This window comes from Nesoenas mayeri (genome assembly GCF_963082525.1).
Source record: "Nesoenas mayeri genome assembly, chromosome: 8".
Classification (NCBI taxonomy): Eukaryota; Metazoa; Chordata; class Aves; order Columbiformes; family Columbidae; genus Nesoenas; species Nesoenas mayeri.
The window spans coordinates 32,064,809-32,081,691 of record NC_137554.1 but is presented as its reverse complement, the minus strand read 5'-3'; the positions used below and the strand labels follow the sequence as shown (position 1 = coordinate 32,081,691).

At 54.7% G+C, this 16,883-nt stretch overlaps 2 protein-coding genes across 2 annotated transcripts; one reads left to right on the top strand and one right to left on the bottom strand.

Annotated features, from left to right (window-relative positions):
• Nucleotides 1-1,262: 1,262 nt before the first annotated feature.
• On the top strand, nt 1,263-5,290 carry BEST4 (bestrophin 4; the record flags this gene model as incomplete). The annotated part of the gene is made up of 9 exons (XM_080349104.1): nt 1,263-1,414; nt 1,707-1,801; nt 2,319-2,552; nt 2,858-3,012; nt 3,101-3,178; nt 3,474-3,626; nt 3,894-3,974; nt 4,414-4,568; nt 4,876-5,290. The coding sequence occupies 9 exons, from the start codon at nt 1,263-1,265 to the stop codon at nt 5,288-5,290; spliced, it is 1,518 nt and encodes a 505-aa protein (XP_080205230.1).
• Nucleotides 5,291-8,440: 3,150 nt separating this feature from the next.
• On the bottom strand, nt 8,441-13,411 carry RPS8 (ribosomal protein S8). Its single transcript, XM_080349017.1, has 6 exons — nt 13,363-13,411; nt 12,421-12,527; nt 11,944-12,043; nt 10,411-10,586; nt 9,305-9,434; nt 8,441-8,593 (listed from the first exon to the last, which is right to left on the bottom strand). Exons 1-6 carry the CDS (start codon nt 13,364-13,366, stop codon nt 8,484-8,486), a joined length of 627 nt encoding a protein of 208 aa, XP_080205143.1. The 5' UTR covers nt 13,367-13,411; the 3' UTR covers nt 8,441-8,483.
• Nucleotides 13,412-16,883: the final 3,472 nt, after the last annotated feature.

The following is a 16,883-nucleotide window of genomic DNA, read 5'->3' as shown; positions in this document are numbered from 1 at the left end:
TGGTGAATCTCACCCACAGATGCTCCAGCCCTTCTCCAGGGATGGGGGAATGCAGGAGCCCTTGAGTCCTGACCCCCCTGCCCAGGGGGACGTTTCCCAGGCTGGAAACCCCAGCAGCCACCCCACTCTGCACTGGAGCCGTCCTGGGCCTGGGCTGGGCGCTGTGCCCGGGCAGGAAGGGAGGGAGCCGGGCAGGGCAGGACGCGGCGCTCCGGCCGGCGAAGGAAGCGGCGTTTCCTGCAAAGCACGGCGTGGGCTCCGGCAGCCCACAGCAGGACAAGCTACGGGCCCCAGCAGTGCTCTGCCCCAGCCCCAGCACGGGTCAGGAACAAGGACAAGATGGTTTCCCTGCACTGTCGCTCACTGGTGTTTCCCACTGCTTTATGTCCCACTGGAATTTTCCCTTTCCTGCTCCCTCCTGGGCCCTGGGAAAGTGGCCCGGTGCCAGGCTTTAATACACCTCCATCACCCCCTGCCAGGTCGTGCAGCCAGGGCATCCCTGTGTGCCCCAGCTCATACTGTCCCCAAGTCTCCCCTAGGGATGTGGAGGGACCAGGAGCTGCCACAGTGCAGAGGCAGGACAGGCAGGGGTCAGCAGCTGTCCCCAGGGGCTGCAGCCTGACCCATGGCCGCAGGCGCTGCCTGTTGCTGGCAGCGAGGACGCAGGCAGCGATGGGAATGTTTTGCAGCGATGCTCCAGAAATATCCCGCAGCCCTCCCTGAGTGCCAGCTCTGCCTGCACACCCTGGGATCCTGTTCCCAGGGCTGGCAGGGATGCAACCCTCCATCCTTTCCCCTTCTTCTCACAGAGCCTCAGTTCAGCCACCATGGCTGCAAAGAACAACCCAAACCACCCCTCTGTGTCCTGCCCAACCCCCGCTTCGACACCCACAGCCCCCACCAAAACCTCCGGCTGTGGCCGGTGGCAGGGAGGTGTGACCAACTCCGAGTTCCCTGTTCCCTGCCCCTAACAGCCCCAATCCATCATGGGGAGGGCTTGGCCACATGGGCCCACGCTGGGGTATTTAGGGGGAAGAGGCGCTGGTGGGACAGGTGGGAGCAGGCAGTGGCTGCGGCTGGTGTGGGGAGGGCAGGGCGGTGCTGTGGGGGATCCTGCTGATGGGCCACAGTGTTTGGTGTGGGACTGAGCGTGTATCCCCAGGTCTTGCAGCCTGGACGGTGGCGGGAACCCCAGTTCTCCCCAGTTAAGCCAGCAGCCAGCGAGAGAAGGATTTTCCATTGAGGTTTGAGGCTGAGCTGCGATGACGATCTCCTACACGCTGAAAGTTGCCAACTCCCGTTTTGGGGGTTTCTCCAAGCTGCTCTTCCGCTGGAAAGGCAGCATCTACAAGCTGCTGTACAAGGAGTTCATCGTCTTCATGGTGCTGTATGCTGTGCTCAGCCTTGTTTACCGGTGAGTGGGGTCAGCATGTCACTGCCAGTTGTGTCCCTCCCTGCTGACCCTCTGGGACGTGTGGAGATGCCCCAGTAGTCATGGACTGGGGTTCCTGCAGGGAGAGGAGAAGCCAAGGGGACTCCCCCAGAGAGGGTGGCTGTGGGCAGGGGGGGGTGAGGAGAAGGGGAACCAGGAGATGTTTTTTTGTGGAGGTGCAAGGCAGTGCCCCAGCACTACTGCTTGCTCCTGACCCTGCTGCACTTTCCTGACCCCACTGCATGTCCCTGACACTGCTGCGTGTCCACTGCAGGCGGCTGCTGACCGAGGAGCAGAAGCGTCTCTATACCAAAGTGGCTCAATACTGCAACCGCTCCACAGACCTCATCCCCTTGTCCTTCGTCCTAGGTACATGTCCCTTCCCTGAACCCTGGAGTCTGAGTCCTCTGCTCCCCCACGCACCAACTGCTTGGGGTTGTCCCTCTGCCCATCCTGACCCCATGCCAAAACATCCATCAGACACTGATGGATGGGGGATGGAGGGGTCTGGTACCCCAGGGATGGCACTTGGCTCCCAAACCAGCTGAGTGCAGCTCCCTGGCCGTGGGGATGCCAGTGGGAGGCTGTGATTTCCTGTGGCTCACTCTGCACCCTCCCCATGCCCTGGAAAGGGGCACCTTATCTACAAGAGGTGGCTGTGCGGTCCTGTGCCAGCTACGCCCAGGGCAGGGAAGAACCGGGGACATCCCCACCTCCATCCCTGGGGAGCGCAGCCCAAGGGGAAGGACAACTTGTGCTTTATCTCCCAGCCATAGAGAAATCTGTCACCCCTGGAAATGTGACAGCTCTGCTGGCATGTGCTCATCCTCACCTCAACCCACTGCCCAGCCACTCCGAGCCCCCCACGTGCTCTCTCTTGGTGCAGGTTTTTATGTCACCCTGATTGTGAACCGATGGTGGGCCCAGTACACCAGCATCCCCCTGCCCGACCAGCTCATGTGCGTCATCTCCAGCAACGTCCACGGCAAGGATGAGATGGGCCGGATCCTGCGGCGCACGCTCATCCGCTACGCCAACCTGTCAGCGGTCCTCATCCTGCGCTCTGTCAGCACCAGGGTGCTCAAGCGCTTCCCCACCATGGATCATGTGGTGGAAGCAGGTGAGGAGCTAAACCCTGAGGGTGATGGCTTGCAATGTGGGGTGAGAGCTGGGGGCCATGGATGTGTCCCTGTCACTAGGAAGGTGTGCTGGGGGCTGGGATCCTTCCAGGCATCCCTGCCCCAAACTGCCCTGCACACAGGGTAGCCTCCTTGCATGGATGTTCACCCCCAAAGAGCCCCATGTCCCCTCTGCCCACAGCTCACCTCCTGGGGCTGTAGTGTCACCTAGAAAACCCTGCGTGTCCCCAAATGAGCTCTCTAGCACCGACGTGAGCCATGGTGCTGAGCCTCTGCCCCACCACAGGCTTCATGACGCAGGATGAGCGCAAGAAGTTTGAGAGCCTCCACTCTGACTTCAACAAGTACTGGATCCCCTGCGTGTGGTTCACTAACCTGGCAGCCCAGGCCAGGCGGGACGGCCGCATCCGCGACGACGTGGCCCTTCGCCTGCTCATGGACGTGAGTTGGCGCTGGCTGCTCAGAGACCGGGTGCTGCGGGGTGTGTTGTGCAAAGCTGGGGTCACCTGCCCCTGTCCCCTCTGCCCAGGAGCTGAACCTCTACCGGGCCAAGTGCAGCATGTTGTTCCATTACGACTGGATCAGCATCCCCCTGGTGTACACACAGGTGGGTACCCACGAACCCCGTGGGCTCCCTAAGCCCAGATCCCAGTTACTTCCACCCCACAATGGCAGAGAAGCCCCATAGCCTCTTCCCTGCACCACAACGGGGAGCACTTTACCCATTTTCCTAAAAACACTTTAGTCCCCCATTGAATCTGGTGCTGCATCCAGCACGGCTGCTGGTTGACAGCCCCACAGGGATGTGCAGGAGCCTGGGCAGGGCAGTGGAGTTTAACTTAAAGCCCACAAGAGCATCAGTGACTGGCCAAGCCTCTCACATCCTTGCTGCCTCCTGGCAGGTGGTCACCATCGCTGTCTATTCCTTCTTTGCCTTCTGCCTCATCGGGCGGCAGTTCCTGGAGCCGCTGGAGCCAGGGCAGGAGGGGGACCTGGACATGTATATCCCTCTCTCGACCCTCCTCCAGTTCTTCTTCTATGCCGGCTGGCTGAAGGTGAGACACGGTCGGGCAGATGGCCTTTTTGGGCTGGGGGTGGCCCTGAGCACCCACTGGGCCAGGGGTGGCTGGCCCAGGGCATGGTACCAGCCATGACACTGCTGACTGCCCTTGGGGACACGTCCTCTGGGCCCAGCCATCACAACAGGGCACCATAAAGCTCCAAGTCTGCATGTTTCATGTGCCTCATGGGTGGACTTAGGGATGGAGAGCCCTGCGGAAAGGTGTTCCTGTCCTGTTTCACCTGGCGCCCTCCCTCTCCAGGTTGCAGAGCAGATCATTAATCCTTTTGGAGAAGATGATGATGACTTTGAGACCAACAAGCTGATAGACAGGAACCTGCAGGTGGGTCCTGCCCCAGACTGATGCTGTGTGGGGCTGCTGCAATGGGAACACAGGGACATCTCTACCCCCTGCCAGCTCCCAGCCCTGCTCCTGGCCACACAAGTCCTTGTCCAAAATAGATTCCCATGCAAGGAAGCAGGACTGCACCTTGTCCCTCCATCCCTGTCCTTCCATGAGTTTGCCCCCCACCGCAGGGTCAGCACCCCTTAAGGGACACTCAGCAGCCTGGCAGCACTGCTCAGCCTGTCACCTCTGAGAAAAGCGTCCAAAAGGGGAAAACCCCAAATGCAGCCAGGGGATGTGCCCAGAGCCTCCCTGTCCCCTTGCAGAGCCCAGGTCCACCCCTGCCAGGTTGGCATTGGAAATGGCGTCTGCAAACATGAGTCCTGCTCATGTCCCCGCAAAGCCACCCCTTGTCCCCTGCCTCTGCCGTGCCCAGGTGTCTCTGCTCTCCGTGGATGACATGTACCAGAACCTGCCCCCCGCTGTGAAGGACAAATACTGGAATGAGGCCACGGCTCAGCCCCCCTACACCACGGCCACGGCCGCAGAGACCTTGAAGCCCTCGTTCCTGGGCTCCACCTTCGACATGCGGTGAGTGCACGGCACAGCTCTGGGGATGGAGAGGGCGAATGCTTCGGGGTGGCAATAGCACAACCAGGCTCATCCCCCTCAGGCCCAATTAAAGCGAGCAAACAGCAAACCCCCCCGGGAGCACACTGCCCAGCCCCTGTGCGGCTCAGGGGCTGTGCTGGGCAATGGATGAGCTGCTGGGACAGTGATGTGGCCTCTTAGAGCTGCTCCCTGCTTGCAAACGCATTGGGATGGTGGTGGTGAGTGGTGCTGGGCATCCCTGCAGAGGATGGCAGCCCATCCTCATCAACCCACTGTGCTCCCCCAGCATGTGCGAGGACACAGAGCAGATGCAGCCAGCAGAGGCCTCACCGAGCATGCCGCGCATCCACACACCTTTGCTCAGCCGCTTCTTTGCTGCCGCATCCCCCGCCATCAGCATCAAAAACCTTGGCCAGGGCAGCCGAGCCCACTCCCACTTGCGGCATCCCCGGGTGGATGGCAGCTTCCCCTCCCCTTACCCCAACCGCTCTGAGAACCCCAAGTCAGTGTCCTGCATCGAGGAGGAGATGGAGGATGAGGAGAGCCGGGCTGGTGAGTCCACCACACCCGGTTGCACCCTGGGGGGCACCCAGCCACCGGAGCCCTCCAAAACATGGAGGAAGGAGCTGCCGCTGATCCAGGTGAAGGCACCATCCAGCGAGAGCATCACGGCTGACCAGCCAGAGGACTGGGAGCCCTGAGGCTGCCCCAAAATAATAGTTGGGAATAAATGCCCCCACCTCAAGGAACCACCACCAGCAGCCACGAAGCTCCCTGTCCCTGCACACTGACTCTTGGACCCCTGTCCAGAACCAAGACCTGGAACAGCACCAAGCCGCGTCCCCAGGTTGATGGGAAGACCCTGGTTGGTTTGGGATTGGGCAGATAGCCCTCAACACTAGCTGCCAGCCTCAAACCTGCAGGATTCAACCCATCTGTGCAATGATGCCACTGACTTGCACCTTGGAGGGCTCACTCCCTGCTCCCATTGCCCAGACTCCAAGCAAGGGACAGGACGAGCATTAGTCTTGCAGAAAAACAAGACCTTGATGGAGATGTCCCCTCAATATTAATAAAGTTATTGCCAACCTCAGCGTTGAGGTTCTTTCTTGTCAGTGCAAATCATCCCCAGCAGTAAGACAGCAGGGACATCACATTTATCCAAAAGGTGAGTGAATTTGGATTCTGTCAAGGAGTGTGCATGTTCTCCTGGGGGAAAAAGGGCACAGCCCCAAGGACTGACACCAGTGATGGTTGCGGGGTATTAGACCAAGTGATACAGACAGAAAATAAACAAAAGAGAAAGATGCTTTAAGCCCTGTCGGACTGCCACACTCAGGCGTGTTTCCCCTGAGAATATTAGCAGAGCTGTTAAAAAATTCCCTTTCCTGCAAGCTGCCCTTCCCCAAAGCCACTTTTCCTTTAAAGTTCCTGTCTCCTCACAACAAGCCAGCCCTGCTCCTTGTCCACTGTGCTCCAGGCCACTGCTGGACCCATTAAAGTGTAACCACAAGGTCACTTTCTGGGCTGGACCATGTCCTCTGAAAATATCTTGAAGTTAATACTGTGTGGAGCTGAGAAAGCCACTCAACAGCAAGGAGCAGCGCTCAGGTGACGAGTGACCTCACCTTGGTTACACTCCTGACTGTTCATCGAATGAAAAGTAGCTTTTTTAAAATTCAGCCCTTGGCACATACCTGCAGAAGCTGGTAAGGTCCTTAGATCAGGCTTTGGCATCTCATAAATCTACCCAAACTAAAGCTGTGCTTCACCACAGTGCCTGCCCATCTCTCTGTGGCTCAGTGTGTGGCAAGCTTGCCTATACCCAGGCAGGTAAATCCCCACGCACATCCACGGGGCTACGCCGAGGCCAGACCAGACACTACACATCCTATGGCCAAGCTGCACAAGGTCCCAAGCCCATGTCACCGTGGGAGCCAGGTGCCACACGTCCTTGGCCAGCTGCCACCGTCCCGTTCCCATGTCACACCTCCAGCACAGCGCTGCTGGGCAATAGGTGCTGCTTTCATTCCCATGGGCCGTTGCCCTTGGGAGCTGCATTTTTTAGAGCAATAACTCAATAAGCAGCGTGCATTGATGAATTAGCCATAAGCCTGCTCATCAAGGGCCAGGTTTATAGCTCCTGCTCTGACAAGTTGGCACTTGCTCCATAAGCCTCAGTTTCTCCATCTGGACTAAGTCCCTCAGAAACACCCTGGATACTGTTTGCACTCTGTGGAGGGTGAGGGGGAAGAAACACTCAGAGGAAGCAGCCGTGACGTAACCCTATCAAGCGTCCTTTATTGCGTCTGCCTCACCTCTCTGGAAAGCAGGCGTTGCTGGAGAGCAGGGAAAGTTTACCCCAGATCACTATGGAGAAGGAATGTGCTTATGCAAACATCCCACCCAGCCCAGGTCCCACTGCTGGGGACTCCGGAAGCGCAGCCCATGTGCACCCGCCTGGGCTCAGCTCTGACCACAGTGCCCGTGTGAGCACAGACCCCCTGCACACCCACCACAGCACAACTATAAGCGCCCTGTTGGGGCCACCTGGGTAACAGGGACTGATTTCTGATGCGGTTGGTGTGTGTCTTCTTCCATGGCACAGACCCATCCTTGGCTCCCTCCCAGCCAGGCAGGATGAACCTGTACTGCCCAGGGCACCCGGGGCTGCCAGCACCTCCTGCTGCCACACACGGCAGCCAAGGCACATCACAGGAAAACTTTAATAAGTGTTCAGGAACAATCTCCTTCAGTCCTGAGCTAAAAGTTGTGAAGCTGTGGCTGTTGGCAGTCTGCCTTGCACCCGGGTATTCCTGTGCATAAATGAAGCTTTTTAAAAAATATATATGGGGTAAAGTGTGCAGTGTGTCCACTTGGGAGGCATGAGGTGGGTGAGTCTGGCTGCCCCACGGCCCTGGGACCAGCCCTTAGGTGGGCTCCTAACTTCCCCCTAATACCTGCACAAAGCATCTGGCAGCTACTAATAGATGCCAAGATCCAAGGAATGACATCTCATGCACCACATCCAGAAAAAAAGCTCTTTTTGTTCACCACAGCTTTCCAATCCCACCACAAGTGACAGGGCAGAAAGCTGGAGCTTGTACCCAGCTTTCGAAAGGGACAGACCATGACAAGAGCCTGGCCCTTCTGCTAGAAGGAATTTCTCTTGCACTGCTACAAGACCAAGGAGGCCAGGGGAAGACCAGCTGGTCACTGAAGCAGTGCAGCCAAGTTGGTTAAAAGAAGATACCAGACTCTGAGGACAATCATACAACCAGGTGAGAAATGTCAAGCAACAGCAAAAGGGGCTGCTGGCCTGAACCAGAGGGTGTGAGCACATGTGATCTGGAAAACACAGGCAGCAGAGGCTGGAGGTGTAGGAGACACTTTTTCAGCTAGATTTAGCACAAATGCAGTCTAGGAAAAGCAGCGCTGCTCCCTGGACAGCCCTCTCCTGGGGCAGCACAGCACCATCCATCACAGGAAAATGGGATACGTGCCCAGCCAGACCCCAGCAGCTCCCAGGAAGTCAGAATTCCAGGGGACACGGACATTTCCACCTTCCCCCAGCAAGCAGGTTACCAGTACTGGAAATTTTCCGCTTGAGCCAAGTCTGACATCTCTTTTCCAGACCCACTTGGTGCATTGAATTACTGTCCTAGAAGCCAGGGAGATGTTTTAGTCAAGGGCACACAGGGTCAGACCTTACCTGAAGACACAAAACTGCTCAGGGATTCCAGGAGAGATCCTTCCTCTCACACTTTACAAGCAGGAGGAGCTACATGAGCATCCCCCTCACACACACACATACACACACACAAACAAGCACACAACCCCTTTACTGTAGTAGAATCTTGGTTTTATTAGTTCTCTCAGCAGAGTAGTTTTTATTCATTTGCCTTTTCTGGCCTTGATCTTCCTCAAGTAGAACTCCAATTCCTTGCCTTCCAACACGTAGCCATCAGCTCGGCCACACTGTCCAGGTCTGGAGGCAATGCAGGCTGCAAGGAGAAGTCATCCAGTTAAAGTTTAATAACTCGCTACCCCAGTATATACACAAAGTGAAAGAAAACACTCCATGCAGCCTCCCTGCAAAAGCCTGGATGAGCAAGTTATCAGGAACAGATACACCAGTTTACTGCTGGTTTCAGTACCTCCCCAACAGGTACTGTGCTCTTGGACCTGCTCTGCTGGACTGAGTCCCTGATGAAGTCCTCTTCAGATCTCCAAACTGTCATCGCTCAGATTCAGTAGCAGAACTGGACAAAGGTCTCATCATCAGAAGACTTCAGAAAACGGAACTATTTCAGAACTGGTCAAAGCTCTTACATGTTTGCAGGACATTTTTCTGACACACAGTGCGGCCCATGGGCCTTTACTCATTTTGCAAGTCTCAAGCCCCATAATTTCTCTCAAAGGCCAACCAGGAATGACCAGGTCCAGGAGCCTGGCTGGGACATGTAGCAATTCAAGCTCCAGAAACAGGTTTCCCCTTCCTGTCAGAATTGGGGTATCTCCAAAGATAAAACAACAAGCTACTTTAAGACCCAGAAGATATGCCCGCAGGTATGCAGAACACCCCACCGCTTTCATCCTGCAGTTGGATTTATCTGAGCAGGTAGAACTTTAAATGATCCCAAGAGCAAGCTCTGGCACCTCATTTGTGCCCTGACTCCTTATCTCCACCCACATTAATGCTGCCAAGGACTCACCAAGTAACTTTCCTTGCTGGAACTGCTCCTCAAGAATACTTGCTATCTTGGCATGCTTCTTCCGCTCATCATATTTTTTCTGGATCTTCTTTGAACGCTTCTTGTTCAAGATTTCCTCCTCTTCAGGAGTCTAAAAAAGACCACAAGCAAAGACAAGCTCAAGCATATGGCCACCTTCTGCTAGAGCAGGTGGTCTCCACTAATCATGAGACACTTGTATTCTCAGCACTGTACTGTGTTTCCCAAGTAAAACCTTCCAAAGGTACAAATACTTTAGCTGCACAGAGTCAGGTGCTGCGTTTTACTTTTGAGGCCAAGAAATGCAACGTTGCTAACTAGAGTCACCACTGACAACAAAGCAGGGTGCCCTAGGGAAGGGCGTTCGCAAGACAAATGAAACTGCAAAGGTTTCCTTGATGAATTAATTCTCCTCCAAAAAGTGAATATTCTTTCTCTCTCCAGACATCATGAAGCACTTGGGTGTGGTGCAAGTCCTGGCAGACAGGTCAGAAGCTCTCCCTGTGCTTCAGACCTGCATAGTGCTCAGCTATAACTGCTTTGGGTTTAATGCAATGAGACAATGTTAAGCCGAGTGCTATACAGAGGGATTTAAATACCTTCTAGCAGCCTGGGGTTTGCATTTTGAGCAAAATTAAAGGCAATGGGTCTTGATAGTTTAAAAACACTTAAAAGTAAGCTGAAATTTAATTAGCAATTCACAAGCTTCTCAGCAATCATTCCCCAGCACAAGGACCTGACCTGCAAAGTCTTCCTCAGCATCATAAAATGTCATCGCTCTCCCTTCAGTAGCAGAACTGGACAAAGGTATCATCATTAGAAGACCAAAGAGATTGACCTGCAGGTCCTTGTGCACAAACGGGTGCAATGCCTCAGAGAGAGCTCCGTGGTACTGAACTCTCCATTAACAGAGCCAGACTTGTCTCAGGAACCGACAGGAACGCAGCCCAGACAACCACCGCGATCACTGACGGGTACCCAGTGCTATTCTGGCAGGCACTGCGCACTCCCGATGGTTAAGTGCCTCTAGCAGGGCAGACTCCACTCTCTGCAAGGAATCAAAATGACAATGACAACACCAGACATACCAGTTTGGCACCCTTCTTGCGTCCAAGGGGCAAGGCATAGTGGGCTTCATACCACTGCCGGTACGGGGTGCTGTCAACGAGAACGATGCAATTCTTCACCAGGGTCTTTGTCCTCACCAGTTCATTGTTAGAAGCATTGTAGACAACATCGATGATTCTGGTCTTGCGAGTGCAGCCTTTCAAAGGAAGAGTATGATTTCAAACCTACAGGGACCAGACATCTGAATATACAGTCCACAGCACCTCACACATACACCAAAACCACCTCATGCTTATCGCACAACCAAGTATCCTCCATCTTCCGTGCATTGACTTAAATGGAACTAAAAAATGCATCTGTTTTTCATCAGTCCAACTTTCTGCTGCTAGGACAGAAGCCTTCACCCGGAAAATGATTCATCCCATATGAAAGACTGGAATCTGTGGCCTCACCGGAACTAATCTCAGATCAGACTGAGTAATGTTAAAAAGTAAATTTTTACTGAAGATGCCTCGGCAGATGCCAACTAAACTGCATGCAGGGCTCAATCCTGTTACACGCTTCCCAGAGTTACTGAATTAAGCTGTGTCGAGCAGGACAGCTCTGCAGTACGTACTAGAAATCTTTTTTATAGGATGAGAGCTGATGACTAAATCAAGAGGAGAATCTGGTGTTTTCAGCCTTCAAGACTCACTTGAAGCATTCAGGATTAGCTAATAGATTTGACTGTTAGGTACCAGCCCTCCGCGTATGCAAAGGCCAGGCACAAGACAGGTTTTTTCTCTTTGCTCACATACCTCATCCTTGTTCTGCAAGGTTCGCACAGTCCTTTCACTTCTGTCACACTGCTTATGAATGACAGCACTTACCACAGTACATACAATGCTCTGCGATGACCGAGAAGACAAATCCTTTCTCCCACATACCACACTGGTCACTGAACTAACTGCTAGTTTTAACATCATACTGAGTAACACTGACTAGGCTCAAGTTATATGGTTTTCAACTTGTAATTCAAAAAAAACCCACCTTGCTCAAGGGTTCTCCTCTTGCTTCTGTGCTTCTTGCTTTTGCTTAGCAAAGCAGGCGCAGGAAGTAAACTGCGCTTGTTAGTGTCACACTGCCCTAGGGCTGCCCCTTCTCAGAAAAATCCTCAAGACCTTCCTCTGTTGTACAGGATCATTTAACTTTTAGTTAAGTGCTCATCAATAAACAAAAAAAGGTCGCTTTTATGAAGAATAACCCACATTTACGGCTTTTTTGTGCCTCTGTAGTTCCCCCACCCCAGTCAAAGGTAACGTGAGCATGTCACTCAGTGTAACTATGACACTCCAATCACTGTGAACTTAGCAGACATTCAAGTCTCCTAAGACCACATAAGGTCAAAGTTATCATCACTATGCGTGCTCCTTCAGACCCAGCACAGCAAATTCAAACCCAGCCTACACATCTAAGCTTGTATCACCACTCCTCTACTCTGTAGCAGCACTGGAGATCAGCACAGCTATAAAATACTTTTCCTTTCATACACTTCAGGCTTACAATGCACTTACATTCCGAACCCCAGGAGAAGTTGCCAACATCCAAGCGAAGAGCACGGTACTTCTTGTTTCCACCACGAACTCTCACTGTATGAATTCGGCGTGGGCCAATCTGCGGTCAGACACAAACACCAGGGTGCTGTTGGTGCTGGAACTCTGCACAGCGCATGCAGGAGCCCAGCCAAGTCCTAAGCTCAAAGGCAACATGGTCAGTGTAACTATGACAAACCCCAGCACTGGCAGATGCAGTAAGTGACCAAAACAGTCTGTTGCATCTACCTAAGGTGAAAGTTTCATCACTCCAATTGCCTCTTATTGCAAAAATTATCACTCCTTCCCATAGGCACAGGTGAAAATGCCACCTTTTAAAGTAGTGACAGATATTTAACCACTCACAAAACACAGCGTATATTCAAGTCTCTGAAAGCACAAGACCAGCAACCCAAGTCTGAAAACACAACCACAGACCACCCTCCCCGAATCACCCACCTTCGTGTTGGCAGGAGGCCGCCCCAGCTCATACTTCCTCTTCTTATGGTAGGGCTTCCTCTTGCCCCCAGTCTTGCGACGCTTATGCCAGTTGTCCCTGGAGATACCTGAATGGAGATCAGGGTGGTCAGAGGATGGCACAGAGCCCACCTGACCAGAACAGATCACGGTTCTGAGTCCTCAGCTCTCCAAGGTTGGTATCCGCACAGTGCACTCAGCCTTATGCAGCAGTCAGAGAAGCTTCATCATTGATACTCAGATCCACCTCCTTCCTTCCAGAACCGTACGAGGCAGACAGGCCACCTCCACCCTGTCTGATGGCTGTCTCTTTGGGAGCAGCATCCCGAATTACCTCATGTGCTAGGGAATCAATAGGAAGTGTCCCATCCTAAGCTGCCAGTCACCCTATAGCAGACACCCTACACGATCAGCTGGGTCTGGTAGGTCCTCTAGAGAAAAGACCCCACCCCACCTGCACATTGAGACATTATGAGACACCCCAAACAAACCCTGCTTCTACCCAGCCTGCTGGGTCCCCTGTAGAGACCACCTCCCCAGCACATCCCACCTCCCCTACACGCTCCTGATGACCAGCTAAATCTTTCACAAGACCACCCCCCACCCCTGCCGGGTCCCCTACGAAGGCGGCCCACCTCATCCGCAGGGGTCTCTGCGGAAGATGCCGAGAGCGAGCTCAGCGCTCGGGGCCTGCAGGAAGGCGAGGTAACCCGCCCCCCCACCCCCCCAACCCGGTCGCCATGTTGGGCCTGGACACCCTCCCCCCGCCAGCAGCTCGGTGCCGTCGCGGCTGCCCCCAATGGCGGGCGGTGCAGGCTGGCGGCACCCCCCGCTGCCACCTGGTAAGCGGCAGGAGTAGACAGCGGCGGCGCGGCGAGCGGATGGCGGCGGATAGTGGCCAGGCCCGGCGGCGGCCCCACTCACCCATGGTGCTGCACTGGCACAAAGAGGCGTGGCCAAGGCTCACGGGGCGGTTTGGCGCGACGAGCTCTCGCGAAGAAGTGACGTCACCGCACCGCCAGCGCGGGGCGTGCGCCGTTGCCTGGCGACGCGGCGGCGGCGGGGGGACGCGGAGGGTGATGGCGGCGGCCGGGGCCGAGTCTGAGCGTGTGTCAGCGCTGCGGCTGCTCTGCCGGGGCACCGACGGCCCTCGACTCCAGCCCGCGGAGGGAGGGGAGCGTTGTCGGGGGGTTACCTGGCCCAGATCCGTCCTAATGAAATATAACAAGGGCAAGTGTAGAGTCTTGAATCTGGGTAGGAAAGACCCCAGGTCCCAGTATAATGACCTATTAGAGACCAGCGTAGGAGAAGGGGACCTGGGGGTGCTGGGGACAACAGGATGAGCATGAGCCAGCACTGTGCCCTTGTGGCCAGGAAGCCAATGATACCTGGGGTGGGTTAGAAGGGGGTGGTCAGTAGGTCAGAGAGGTTCTCCTGCCCCTCTGCTCTGCCCTGGGGAGACCACACCTGGAATATTGTGTCCAGCTGTGGCCCCTCAGTTCCAGCAGGACAGGGAGCTGCTGGAGAGAGTCCAGCGCAGGACAACAAAGATGCTGAAGGGAGTGGAGCATCTCCCGTGTGAGGAAAGGCTGAGGGAGCTGGGGCTCTGGAGCTTGGAGGAAACAGAGGGGTGACCTCATTAATGTTTATAATTATATAAGGTGTGAGTGTCAGGAGGATGGAGCCAGGCTCTTCTCGGTGACAACCAACGGTAGGACAAGGGGTAATGGGTTCAAACTGAAACACGGGAGGTTCCACTTAAACTTGAGAAGACACTTCTTCCCAGTGAGGGTGGCAGAGCCTGGCCCAGGCTGCCCAGGGGGTTGTGGAGTCTCCTTCTCTGCAGACATTCCAACCCGCCTGGACACCTTCCTGTGTAACCTCATCTGGGTGTTCCTGCTCCATGGGGGGATTGCACTGGATGAGCTTTCCAGGGCCCTTCCAATCCCCAATATTCTGTGATTCTGTGAATCCTGCCCCGGGGGTCTCCTCACCAGCGGCTCTGGGCAGGGCCCAGGGCCCGCAACCCGGGCGGTGTCCCGTGCTCGGCGGGACGGGCCGTAGGAGCCGCATCAGCGTGCGACTTCCTAGTGTTTTGGCTGATTTGCATACCCAGGGTGCACCGCGGCCGGCGCCTCTGCCCCCGTAGAGGTTCCCGCCGCTCCGGCGGGGCATCTTGGCTCCGGTGAGGGGTCGTGCCCGTGTGCGCTACCGGGGAGCGGGGCCGGGGCTGCAGAGGATCGAGCGGGCGGGGAGAATGGGGGTCGCCGTGTGCTACGTGGGGACAATAGGGGGGCGGTGTGTCCGCGGGGAGAGGAGCCGTTATACTCTGGTTTCTCTTCAGATCGTATAAATCTTTCGCCTTTTACTAAAGATTTCCGTGGAGAGGAACAAGTACGAGTGTCGATCAATTTTTTGAGGCTCCATTTCGGTGGAGCTATCCCTTCAGTGGTTAAAAACAGATCTAAAAAAGGCAAAAGATGCTGGGAGGTATGGGAAGTAGCAGCGTGACAATGCTGTAGCGATAACAGTGGAAATGGGGACAGCTGCCCCCGGGGGTCTCCCATGCCATATGACGTCATGCCCAGCAATAAAACCCGGGGGGGGCGCTGCTGAGGGGTGGCTTGGCATCGGTCGGTGCTGAGCAATTGTTTCCATTTGTGTCACATTGCCTTCGGTTCTATTTCCTTTTCGCTTTTGTATCTCTTTTTGTTACAATTTTGTAGCAGATTGTTACTGTTTCGGTGCAATTATTAAACACTTTATATCTCGACCTACAAGTGTCTCACTTTTACGGTTCCGATTCTCCGCCCGTCCCACGGGGGGTGGGCGATGGGGGAGCAGCCGTGTGGTGCTCGGTTGGGGTTAAACCCCGACAGGGAGCCGGAGGGAGGCGATCCACTGCGGGACCGCCCCCGGGACCGGCGGCAGCGCTGACGCGCTCCGCTCTCCGGTGCCGCCGCCTCATTAGCGTGCGTTCATTAGCGTGCGGCTGTTTTGCATACCCAGGGTGCACCGCGGCAGCACCGGCACCGTCACGGCTCCGCTCTCCGCCGCCGGTCCGAGCTGTTGCGATTTGCGCGGCTGTTTCCCCACGGTGGGGTCGGGCCGGGGGCGGCGGTGCCCGGAGCGGTGGGGCCGGGGTCTGTCGCCGTGACTGGTGGGGCGTGGGACAGGCGGCGGGTGTGGCGGGCGTAGGAGCCGCAGTATACTCTGGTTTCTCTTCAGATCGTATAAATCTTTCGCCTTTTACTAAAGATTTCCGTGGAGAGGAACAAGTACGAGTGTCGATTAATTTTTTGAGGCTCCATTTCGGTGGAGCTATCCCTTCATTGGTTAAAAAATAGACTATACTATCTAAATAACAGCTGTGGAAGCGCATCGGTGCGATGGTTAGCAATGATGCACACCAAGATATAAAGATGCTCGCACAGGCAGAGCACCAGGAAAGAGTGCGGACCAGATGATGGGTGGAGGTGAAGGGATGGGTAGACAGGCTGATGTTGGCTAGAGAGCAAGTCTGGGGCATGTTTCTTCTAGGTGATAACCAGTCTCCCTCCCACCTCTCTTGCATTCCCTCTCCCCCTTCACCTTGCAGGGCTGAGCAGACCACAGGTGACAAACAGGTCCCCCAGCTCTGGGCAGCGGGAGGAGGACGCGTTTTCCTGTGGTTGCTACGTGGACCGTGTTCCCTCCCTGTCTGCTGCTTCTCTCAGGAACAAAAGTTAGTGAAGATTTATCATAGCACTAAACCTCAAATTGAGCACATTTGAACCATTTTTTATTTGAACAATTATTTATTTGATAAATAAATTGAACAATTTATTTATCAAAAATATATCTTCATTTTATCTGCGATTATTCTCAAGTTAAGCTGTGCCAGGCTGCTGCCTTCTTTATTAGCTATTGTCAATGTATACGGTTTACAGATAGGGGCCTAGAATAAGATGTTACGTGAGATGTTTTTCCAATAATTGTTATTAAAAACACACCACGCTTATGTTATGTTTGTTTTGGTTACATTCCCGCTCATTCACAGACGGGGCCCAAGGACATTGGCACATCCCATGCACTTGGGGCGGTCATCCAGCCCCAGATACCATTCTCATGAATCTGGGCTATAACTCTTTACCGTTACAAGAAACGTACTTCAGCACAACCTATCCAAGGCCCTTTATATTTTGCTGTGATCTAGTCATGTTAGCATTATTTCTTTGACCGTCCAGATTGCCCTGTTAGTGTTGATCCTCCTTTATCATCCTGGTGGCTGGAACCGCGCATCTTGTTTCCCCACACATCAGCGCATTTTGTTGCCGCTGTGCACCCATGCCAGCTTCCCCGTAACTCAGCCGCACGGCAGCGGTGGATATTCCGGCATTCCCTCACCTAGCCGCGGTCCCGCCAGTCCCGCCCTGCCCAAGCACCGTCACTTGGCACCGAACTAC

Coding starts and splice junctions, on each gene's coding strand:
- RPS8 (XM_080349017.1), bottom strand. Junction 9,435..10,410: donor GCAAGAAGGGTGCCAAACTG/GTATGTCTGGTG, acceptor GGTCTTTTTTAG/ACTCCTGAAGAGGAGGAAAT. Junction 8,594..9,304: donor CCAGCAAGGAAAGTTACTTG/GTGAGTCCTTGG, acceptor TTCTCCTTGCAG/CCTGCATTGCCTCCAGACCT.